We start from the raw sequence: 12,324 nt of genomic DNA, 5'->3' as shown, positions 1-12,324 counted from the left end.
GAGCGGATTAAAAGAGGCAGTGGATGGTTAACATCTCATCGTAATGGGATGGAGCGTGAACCCACCCAAGAACACCAGTTTTTGTGAAGCCCTCCCACAGTGCACCCAATCTCATTATACTAACACAGGATAAAAACTTCAAAATTCACTTTCCTTAAAGGTAAGGCTGTAAGGCTCTTCGACAGGAAAGTAATGAAAACGAGAAATGATCAGTGGTTTGCTTTACTTCAAACACTTTTATGTCTTTTTACTAAGACTGAAATGTGTGAAAGCTAATGTCCTGGACTAGATTTTAGCACCGGATACCATAGAACAAAATGCAGCATATAAAGCAGTTTGTACTTGTGTGGGTACAGTATGGGTGGAATAATTAGAATCTACTGTTACAGCCTTGTTTTCTCTATCAGCATCTCACTGCCCTTGTACTGTCATTAAATTGGTGCACCGACAAAAGTCAGTGTGTGCTAAAGTGATGCCTACCGCACTGCTGCAGGGAATATCTTTGACTTTCAGCCAAGCAAGGTCCAGGGTGCCCTCTCCCTTGTAGCAGGACTGTAGCCTTTCCTTGATTTTCTCATTGATCTTGCGCAGAGAGAAAACACACAATGCAGAATCCTGGGAGGCCTGGCGTGGACGTCTCTTCTGGCCCTTTGAGAATATGGCGAACAAGACATCATCATCTGGTGCCACATCTAGCGAGCGTGCCAGGATAGCACCAGCTTTTGACAGGTAGGCTGCCTCAAGTAATCGGTACTCCACGTTGTCGCTAATGCATCCAATAGGCACCTCCACATAGGAGTTGAATGCAGTGTCTGCCTTGCAGAGGCGGACTATCTTAGAAGTGTAGACCTGTTCTCGACCAGCAGAGGACGATCCAGTGGTCGGCCCACCTCCCATTTCAGGCTGCAGTGTCAGAAAGTAAACAAAGTTCCCACTGGCAAAGCCATAAATATAGTATATGTCAAAGTCTGGAATGACAGTGAAGGTATCTGAAGGGATTTTAATCATAGAGGCCACAAACTCATCGTGGAAGACATATGCAAACATGCCGTCCTCCTCTGAGTTTCTGGCCAACTTACGGCTAGAGATGGTAGGGAAGTATTCTGGCTTGCCATCCACTGCTGTGGCTACAAACAGCATGTCTGGAGAGGCGTTGCCATAAGAAACAATGACACCAAACACAGAACCACTCTCATTAACACCAGAGAGGTAGTGTTCCTTCTTGTGGAAGGGCTCTCCTAGTTTAAATAGGTCATCCAGACGAAGGATTTTACAAATGCCCTGGTAGAGACTGCCACAAGCCAGCAGCCGGTTCTCCCGATAGTCCATCAAAAGCATCTTGTTGACATTGTTAGTGAGTGTCAGTGGCTCACTGCAGGGTTGGACAATTCGTGGTGGATAGCACTTGCGATTGTCTTCATCTGGGCCAGTCTCATGGGATTTTTGGACCTCTAAGTTTGGGGACAGTTTGTATATGCGATTGACAGCTCCCAAATAAACATTGCCATTACGATAGTCCACAGCCAGGTGATTAAATGTCCACTCAGGATTCTCTGCATGAAATGATGCATACTCCTCCTCCTGAAGTAACGCTGTGATCACTTGGGAGCCAGCAGTATGAGTCTGTGGAGCTTGCACCACTGTTTGTGATGTCACAGGAAGCACCAGACTAGATAGGAAGCAGCATAGTAAGAAATAGGTCCGTATCCTAGTGAAGGACGTCATGGCTGCACTGAGGGTGGGACTGGTGAGGAGAGGGACAGAGGCACAATCCAGTACCGTTGGCCTATCAGGATGAAGCCTCTCTTCAGATGGGAGACATCTTGTACCTAAAGAGAAAAGAGACAAAAACCTAATGAAACACGGCAACTGTCACATTGTGTTGATAGTTATTATGTTCTAATTTTATCTGGCACAGATAGGCCAGAACATCTTAATGAGTAAAACAGGTGAAGAGGCCATACATCTGAGACTCCAGAGCAATTTATAAGAAATGGGCTGAACAGAAAAAAAGAAATGAGGCTGAGGTACTGCACCATTCTAAAAAGCTGGCATGTAGACACCGCTCGGGCGAACAGGATCATTTGGGGGGGGCGCAGAGAAGAGAAGTAAAGCATCGTCTCAGAGGAGGTGATCACAATGGCTCTGCACCATCTCTCTGCATGCAACCCTGCCCCTTTCCACCCCTCCTTGCTTTTCTGCTCCACTCACCATGCACCTAATTGATTCTCCCCTTGGAGTAGCAATTTGCATGCTTTGGCGATTTCTCTCTTTTCTCCCAATAGGGCAGCTCACCTGCTGACACTGCTAGCAGAGAGTAAAGGACCATCTCTCCCTCTTTAAAGCACCTACATACACACACGTGCTTTCACACACAAAAGGCCGAAAAAGGTACAATTAGGGGAAAAATGCAAGCGGTTGCAGAAATAAGCTTCCCTGTGGTCCTCAGGTCATTTGCACACTCAGCATTGCACATGCAGCCATAACAAACACACACACACACTACATGAAATCAAACGACAATGAAACGGATGCACGATGGAGTAGGTAGAGCTTTTATAGCTGTAGTGTCAAAGCACTCAGCACACATTAAGACACACACCTGCACAGATTATCAAAAAGAAAATACAGCACTTCCTGGAAACATGGGGGTCCCCTATGTAAGTTCTGTACACCCAATGCCAGTGGTAAGCTGGGTATTATGACTAGTGATAAATACAATAACAACGTCATGTAGCTAAAATTACCACGTATTAAACTCCACAATATTGGCTTCATAGCATAGTGGTTTGATCCCATGAGGAGACACAATCTCTGGGGTTGTGTCAGTAAAGACATTCAGTGTCGAAATCTGCTAAATAAAACATGCTGAGCTACCTGCTGAGGCACCCCCTGTGAATAAGGGGACAGCCAAAAGTAGCTTAAATAAACTCCACGTTATTGAATCAAATCTGCCAGGATTGTTTAAAAATATAGGGTTGTATTTTTCTAGCATATACCAAGAGCACTAAAGAGATGAGTATGATAAAGCAACACCTAAAAAAGCAGCACAAGAAACGTCATCTTCTCTTATCATATTCAATTTATAGCAATCTGTGCACTGCTGTGTGAGCGTGTCGTGTGAAGACACGAAAAACTCTTGACGTGTCACTCATAGTGAAGTTGAAGTAAAATGCGAGGGCTTGTCTGTCACACTTCATGCACATCTTTTGACGGAAGAAAGGCAGGTTTGCAGAGCAACAGCACAGTTCTGCTCATTGCAAAGTTTTTAAAATAAAGATAAAAGTTTCAATATCATCTGCACTTGTTCTAACTACTAACAACACATTTTCCACATTGCTATTGTAAATTTGCAGACTTTAAAAATCCGAATTCTTTTGGAAGCCTTAACCTTCAAGATCATTATGGACACTTGAATGCATAAACGATAGTGTTACCCAACATTATCTTGCCATGGAACTTATTTTACGTCTATACTCAAGCAATCATAAGTCACGGCGGTGTAAAATGCAACCTCACTGCAATCTCACCAATCTCCCCTCTATCTCCTGGCAGGCAGAGGGAGAAGAGCAGAACCTCTCAGCTCATGATAAGAGGACCAGAGAGGGTGATGAAAATGATAAAAACTGATATAGAGAGGTGGCATGGCTTCAGATGAGTGTGCAAAGAGCAATCATTACCATAGGTATGACAAAGACATAAGATGGGACAGAGAAATAAGCGGCCAAGACAGGAACATGGATAAAAAGCATGCAGTAGATTGGAATTCAGAGACAGACATAACAGACGTAGAGTGACCAACACTGCACAAAACACTATAAACAATGTAAAAATTAAATTAAAAATTTTTTTTAACAAAAACACACACATAAGGCAGTTTGAACAAAATAAAAAAATAATTGGAGGATTTCTTTATTCATTTATATTTTTCTGCAAGACAACTGTGCTAAAACGGTTCCACTAAAAAGTTCTGACATTTCCAGGTCTTTACAATCTATAATCTATAGTTATATGTTATATATAAATAGACAGAATCGAAGGTGGCAAGTTGAAAGGAGACTAAATGGGAAGTGAAAGAGCGTGAAACATAGTGGAAAAATAAGGGGTAGATGCTTTTATATCACCTTCAAATCCATCATGAATAAAAAATACGGCATTCAATCACAAATGACATCCCCCCCCCCAAAAAAAAAGAAACAGTGAAAAAAGACTCCATAGTTTCCATTTAAAAATAAATTGAGAGCTTTACAAATAACAAACAAAAAATGGGGGGGAATCTTCATCAGCAGTACCCCGATATAACAGTGTATACCTCACAAATCTATTGCTGAAATGCAATTACACTCACTGACGGGTGGGGCAACCTTGTTTAGATGCCGTTTGTGAATGCCTGCTGATGATCAAGGTCCATTAATTAAAGCCTGCTTTAGTTCTGAGTGTGCGCACTCACACACAACATAGTTTATCTTGCTCTAGTTATGTGCCATTATTGTCCAACTTTTCCCTTACTGCCTCAGTATGCATGCTCATTTTAAACCTAGGTACAACAGGTGGTTAAAAGAATGAGAAGTAATTTACTCCATGACACCAATAACTTCTCAACTGTTATGCTTGCATTGCTAATTCAAATGTGTTACATCTACAGATAAGCAAGCAAATAAAGCAGATAGGATGAGAAAAGGTAAAGGAGACTTGAAGTTATGTGACCTAATTGTGTGTCTTGGCTGCTCTGGGCTATCTGCCATGTAGAATTACACTACAAATATGAGTAAAGTAGCACACACACTGTTGCACACAATCATGTGTTTGCAGCTCCGTAGACATCAAAACCTGTTAAAGAATTCATGATCAACACTCTTTCTCCAGAACACACTTCCAGTATCGCTAAAGCTGTGGGCAAAAAACAACACTGCATGTGTGCGCCTGTGTTTGTGTGCATTATCTCCAGCTCTGTAACTCAAAAACAGAGTTTGAGCTCAGCATTTAGAAAAAACAATTGGTATGTTTCCATTGTCTCACTTTGCTTTGCCTTTAAAAGCTGTCAGGAGCCAGTCAGAGAAGAAATCACATGATTACTATAAAACAACAACGTAAAAGGCAAGACATACTGAAACTGTCATTTACATTACATTCATGCATTTTCACAACCTAATTGTGGTATCTTGCTTTCAGGGAAACTGTTGAATGAGAAGAGGAGATGAAAGAGGATTGAGAAATCAGAGAAGCAGTGAGGAGATATGTGTGCATCCTTGTCATGGCTACACATCACAAATATGCAGGCAAACAAAAAAACAAAACAAAAAAAAAGAGTTTTTACCTGCCTTTCATGCACACAGTGTGGCAGTCTGAAATTTTTCTCAAACAACCCACAGACAGGAAGTAGCGTTGCACCAGTGTTTTGACCAAGCATCAGCATCTACCCTGCACATATGCCCTGCTGGTATGAAGTTTTGTTTCACGTCAACTTGCAAAACCCAAATGTTCCAAGATAGTATGATAAGTAAGAAATAGTATGATAACTTAACACACTATCTTTGAACATCTGGGTTTTGCAAGTTGATGTAAAACAAAATTTATCCACCTTTTTTCCACTTATGCCCTTCAGGCCAACTTTGACACCTATAACTAGTTTAGAACCACCAGTTACCTCTCAACATACTTTTGGACTAAAGGAGGAAGCTGGAGCACTGAGAGAGAACCTATGCAAGAGTGGGGAGGCCCCAGCTTGGATCAGAAACCAGGACCTTTCTGCTGTGACGAAACAGTGACCACTACACCATCATGCTGCCCAATTAGTTAACATATAAGTAAAAGTGTCACTTTTACTCATGAAATAGATAACAAAAAATAAATAAATAAAAAATAAAAGTAACAAAAACACATCTTATCATTGGATGATGTAAAGCTAATTTCAGGGACAACAATGTTAAGCGAAACCATCATGGATATGACAGGAGCCACTTTGCTTTGCCGACAACTGTGTAACGGAGAGGCCTGGCTAGAGATGACAATTTACGGAGACAACAAAAAGCAAGCCTCAACAGAATAATCTTCTACTATTTATAGCGTGACAGGGGGCATTTATGTTGAAGAAATGACTTGGAAATGAAGAAACTGTCAAAGCCTTTGGTAAACAGCTTAACTTCTCAAAGAGTAAAAATGCTCAAAAATAATAACTGACAGAAAAACACTAAATCAAATGGGATTAGGAGATTATGAGTGAGTAACATGGGGAGTAATTATAGATAATTCATTATATTCTAGAGAAAACAATGTTTCCAGATTGTTCGGATAATTTTTCACAGGATCAAAGGGGGAGGGGGATGGATGAATGACAATACATACATTTATCAAAGGAACGGGCAGTGATGACAATGATTAAAGACAAGTAGTTTGTTCACTTGCCTAAAATGTAGAGATGATGGGATAATTTCAGAATGGACAGATGATTTTAAGTCACTATTGCTAAAAATGGAAATAATCATCATCCTTTTGTGGCTTTGGCTTAAGTGGTAGCGGTGTTAGCCATTGCTCAGTCCACTTGTGTCCCCTTTTTTCATGTAATATTGGTGTGTATTGTTGATTTATATCAGCTGGCAAGGCTGGGCATAGCAAGGATGGTGTTACAGGCTAAGGCCCCTACAAGCACAGCATCAGGCTATACATCCACTCTTGCCTGTCCACTCAATCTGACTGCACAGATCTATGGGAGGCTGTTAGTGCTAATGGTCAAGGTGGTTTGGATTGGGTGTGAGATGTGATGTACTGTACTGTAGTAGCGCAGTGAAAAAGGGCACTACTACAGAAGTAGTGGTTGCGCACAGCTGCACTTGTAGCATTGTTAATAGCAAAGTGTATGCATTTGTGTATGTATGAGAACCAGTGTGGGACTGGAACTTTGAGAGCACACAGATGAGAAAGACAGGAAGAACAGAAAGAGACAGTGACACAGAGGCAACTAGAAAACTAGCAGACAGAGATGTGTGTCCCAGATCAGTGGATGTACTGACTGGAGTAGAACTCTCCCCATATTAAACATGCCCCCCTCCCCCCTCGAAAACTCAACCCACCCCTCTCCCATGCTGAGCCCTTGTACTGATCAGAGGAATGAGCGTCACTCTGCATTGCAGCCACACACTGGGACTGGAGGAAAACATAGCGTTGCTACACTCACCCAGCAGAACCCACAAATGCACAAACACACACTCGCGCACACCCCCACTCCAATCAACTCACAAACCTCCGGACCACAACACAGCACGACATACGCTCTGACTTTACACTTCTGCATAAAAAAAATCATACCAACACTGCAAATGGAGAGTAGCATTGCTGGCAAATACCCAGCTACACACGTTCAAACTGAAAAACAACTGTGTGCAAGGTCTGTTGATATGTTGATGTATATGCATGCTTTTGCACTTCACATTTTCATTTCTACAATGTTAGAAATAGTATTAAGAAAATGAGTTTACAGCTTGACCATCTTATGACACAGTTTATAACACTCGCGCTTTATTGCCAGTTCTGACAATTCCTCAATTTGATTAAAGAGTTTGTTTAAGGTATGACAGTCTGAATTTGTGTTTTGAAACTGTTATTTTCCTGTTATTTTTAAGGTGGTCTTGAGCAATAGTTCTCCAGCAATATAGCCTCAAAATTGCATCAAAATATTTCAAGGGGATTTTTGATAATGATATTTCTCATTCACTGCAATCACTGATAAAAATAAATAAATACTTTCATCAGTGATTGCTACGGAGCCCTGCAAGGGACATGGGAGAAAAAAAAATTACGATGAACTTTTGCGAGATCTCGCAAAACTAACTCGGGTCGCAAAACTTTTGCGAGATGAATTCCAACAATGGCGGCAGCTACTTAGTTGTAATATTACGCTTTCTGGGTCACTTTTAAGATATTTTGAGGCGTGAATGTAGTTGTGTAAACATCAAATATCTGCTTGGTTTACAAGACATCACATATTTGCAAAAGTGCTCCGACGTTTTCGGAGATCTGACACCCACCATCTCGAAGCTAACGGAAGGTCAAGACCTACTACAGCCGGGAGGAACACCGCTCTCCTGGCACATCGTGCCTCGACCTCCGGGTCGGCTTCGAGACCAGCAGGTCTTGGAAAAGTTTTGCGAGATCCTGAGTTTGTTTTGCGAGATCTCACAAAAGTCCATCTTAATTTTTTTTTCTCCCATGTCCCTTGCGGGGCTCCGTAGATTGCAGCTGGCAGGCAGCAGCCTTTATTAGTGCAAATAAGGTGTGAATCTATTGCCACAAGGTGCCAGGAGGAGCAGCAGCGTTATAGTGCAGTTGTAGTAACACAGCAGTATATACAGTAACACATTATAACATAAATGAAAGCACAAAGGCAGCCTAGGTAGTGTTTTCAATGGAAATTAAGGTAAAACTTAGCAATGTGTGTAACTAGTTGAGTAGATATTTTAAAAATGCTGCCCCTGCTAGAAGGTGCCAGAAATAGTAGTCCGTTAAAGGTGTTATTCCTATTTTATTAATGTACATCAACAACTACCAGTTTAGCAATGTTACGATGCCACCTCTTGCTCTCTCAGTGAATGAAGGTTGTAAATGAGGAGAGGAGAAAGTAAACAGATAGCAGTTATGCTAACCAACGCGTTTCTGCAGTAATTTCATGTAAAAAAAAAAAAGTTTTAAAATGACAGCTGCATGTAAATTTTGTCAAAATAAATTGCACTGCATTATAACGAAGCAAACAAGGCAACACGTAACCATGTTCTGCAGAGGGATGTGAATGCTAGCAAGGGAGAAAACAAGGCTAGTGCTGCTAAGGTTAGCAAAAGTTTGGATGCTATTGAAATAACTCCTTTTTGTGCTACTGTTGCTGTCAGATATGCCTGGGCTTATCTTATCGTTGCTGTGTTTGCTAGGAAATATAAAGACATGGCATCTGTATATCATTGATATCATGATATGACATTTGTTGGCACATTTTATTAAATCCCTACGCCTATTTCTTAGCAAAATGGAAAGGTTCAAGATGTTTGCACTGATGTGTACATGAACACTAATGTGTACAGAACACAGACAGACCTGTATGTATGGCCATGTCTTCAATGGACTTTAGTTCCCCAGCTACAATTACTTGTTTTAGATCCAGGAGGCAAACCTCCTTCTGCACTTTAACATATAATAACATGTTGCTTGTAAAAGAAACACAAGCTAACAATTGCTCCAATTCAAAAACAGTAATTAAAAACTATTACTTTGGGAGGCAGTTACAAACCTGTTCAGAGCCATGAACAAATCAGCGTTGCTAAATTTCATTATTGTTATTAAGCACAGCAAGAGAAAATTAAGAATAATTATGTAGCTCTCACTTACACACACACAAACACACACAAAGGAATAGACAAAAATTTAAGCAATGATTAAAGAGGGCTCAAGTCCAACATTTCTATCAAGCTAAGCTAACCCCTGCTGATACAAAAAAAAAAAAAAGAAAACAGATGGAATACCCATTTCTCTCAAAGTAGCAGTGGAAAGGGAAAACAAGGAGGACACAGAGGAAAGAGAGAGAAAGCAGGGTGTCCTTGGTGTTTACATCAAGACATGGATTAGCAGCATGGATTACTGTCACCAGATACCCTGTCAAGATCAGGGTTAGGAGGTCTAATCCACCACAGAGCTGTTGATATTACAAAGAAAGCCTTGGGATTGTACTGTCAACTGGGTACATATCACATGAATGGAAGATAACTGACTGAGAGATTCAGACTTTATAACCACAGATGTAGCAATCAGCAGTGTTTACAAGCATCAAGGCGCTGTAAACAATGCATTTTTTAATTATTAAAAGCAATAACTGAGTTTTTAAAACAGCAGAAATGACCCCCCTACTCATTTTGTTTAAAGTAGATTTCTTATTCTCATTTTCAGCTCCATGTTTTAATTCTTGGACTGAGTGATTCAGAGACTTCTCATTGCCTTGATGCATATCCACAGTTAAACCAATGACTTTCACTCACACACCACATAAAACACTCTTTATATACTGCATGTCGTTGTTAGCAGGTATACATGCGAGAAATGCACTAAAATACCAAATCACTAGTCACTGTGTTACCCGGAATACCAGCACAGAAAACTTGGCAAGTAATTCTGCTAGCATAATAAATTTCAAACTATTTTAACACCTCTAAAAACAGCCTTCAAGAGCTTAGCAACACTGTAAATATGCCCACTCGCTTCACTGAAACTGCAGTCAGAAGCCATTTGGTCCAGTTATCAATACATGGCAAACATCTCTGTGACATAATGTTACCCAGTAGCTTCCGGTTGTCATTCTCAAACACTGCCGTCATGAATGGAACACACTTGTCTTTTGCCTTTTGCCTTGCACTAAATCCAGCTTTACAATGGGCTATGTTAGCTAAAGAGTCCTCGTTGCGTTTGCATGAATAAAGAAATGTTTAGGCTTTTGGCTTTTACCAAAAAAAAAAAAAGGTGGTATTGGTGATTATTTTTTTTGGGGGGGGGGGGGGGGGGGTCTTTTAAATTCTTCTATAGAACACAACCAACTTACTTTTACTTCACTATTAAATAGATAGGGGTACCATAATATGAGCACAGCTTCATATGGTCATATAAAGAAACCTCGTCCTTAAAGTGAAGCAGACAGATTATATATTACTAATAGGGAAGACTGGGGGTAACTGTAACATTTTCCCTTTATAACTCAGAGTACTTGAAATACACTAGTCATCTTTTGATGAAAGGAACATATGTATGTGCGAATAGTACAAATAGAAGTAAGTAAAGTAAATAAGGGCAATTATAACACTGAATAAATATATCTTATTAATCATTTACATCTCAAACAAAAAAAACTGCAACGTAATCACATTACTGTAGAAGTATCTAATAATGTAACTTAAAAATGTTTAGGCTGTATTCTCTCATTTAGCTGTCAGGTGTTGTAGCTCAAATATTTGACGATAAAATCTAGAGAGAGAATCCTAATGAGCATGTGCAGGATAAGCATTTTTACTGTAGGTCGTTTCTGCTGCATTACAGTTGCCCCATTACAACTGGCCCAGTCTCCCCCACAGAAGTAACATGTATATGTTTTGCTATACTGATCCATTTTAAGTGTGAGGTACTCGAGTTGTGTCACAAACTTTCTGCTTTCTCAGACTGAGTGTCTCTACTTTCTTTTCATGCTCCTAGAGTGAGTAAGAGCATTTCAAAGAAGGGGTCTAGGCAAAGATCCAACTGAAGAACCCCTCTGGATTTTAGAGAAATAGCTGACATCTGCCCATCCCCACTCCTTGCTCAATCTCTTTCATTTTTTGCCACTCGTTCTCTTTTCCTCTTTCACATCTGAGACTTACAAATCCTCCTTAGTGGGATGGCGTTCAATCGTGCTCATTTTTCTAAACACACGCTCTGAGTCGGCCCCTCAAGAATGTTTTCTGTGCAGAAAATAATCTGTGCATTGTGTCTTCAGTTACAATATCATTCATGGCTTTAGTATAACACTCAAAACAGTCCTTGGATCCAAAATAAGGTCACTCAGAAAACATACTCACATACACACTGATAAACTCTGCACTCACACACATTCTTGGCTCGGGCTGGGCCATTGTGCAGTGGGTGCTGATGCGTGCTGTGATTGGGAGAGTGTGTTATCGGTCCAGATCAAGAGGCTCTAATGTCATTAGGACTGTTGAAGAGCCCACTGGCCTGTCATCAGCACATTGCTCGTTAGACTGTGTATGACTTCCTGAATAGGAGGGGCTTTTGGGTTTCACATAGAGCAGCGACCACAAAAGGGTGAACTTAATGAATCTCTAATCAATTATAGTCCCCACAATGATTAAGAACCCATTAAGGATTGTAATCAGACGATCCCTGTTAAGAAACCCATGATGAAAGAGCGTCATCGCTATTTGTTAATTAACTGCAAAACACAGAATAACAAAACAGCAGTTGAAATAGATTTAAATGATAAATAAAAGGTTGAGTTGAAGATGACTGTGGCAAACTTTCAAGTATGATTATGCGAAGAGTAAAACAGGGCTTTAATGTTTCCCTTTAATCTATATTTAAAAGGAAGCATGCATGCAGGAGTTGATGATTTTGCATTAAGATATAGGCATGTTGTGACACATCAACTTACTCTGAATCAAAAGGAGATATTTTGCTGTAATTACAATTAATGCAGCCAGGAATCCTCCTTCTTAAAGGGTGTTGCTAGGCACTGTCTGACAGCCGCTTTCATAGAATAAATTCAAAGGCTCTAGCCTTTTTTTCCACCATTTCTCTCTCTTTCCC

The 12,324-nt window shown here is 40.5% G+C and overlaps 1 protein-coding gene across 2 annotated transcripts in view; it reads right to left on the bottom strand.

Annotated features, from left to right (window-relative positions):
- plxna4 (plexin A4) overlaps nt 1-12,324 on the bottom strand; it is a 238,507-nt gene that overhangs the window by 209,372 nt on the left and 16,811 nt on the right. For both annotated transcript variants that reach the window (XM_080291962.1, XM_026146292.2), the window contains exon 2: nt 481-1,829. In XM_080291962.1, coding sequence (XP_080148088.1) covers nt 481-1,725 — 1,245 coding nt within the window. In that variant the 5' untranslated portion in view covers nt 1,726-1,829. The remainder of the gene's footprint in view (nt 1-480; nt 1,830-12,324) is intronic.

This window comes from Astatotilapia calliptera, chromosome 17 (assembly GCF_964374335.1).
Source record: "Astatotilapia calliptera chromosome 17, fAstCal68.1, whole genome shotgun sequence".
NCBI lineage: Eukaryota > Metazoa > Chordata > Actinopteri > Cichliformes > Cichlidae > Astatotilapia > Astatotilapia calliptera.
The sequence above is the reverse complement of the archived record's forward strand: the minus strand, read 5'-3'. Positions and strand labels throughout refer to the sequence as shown.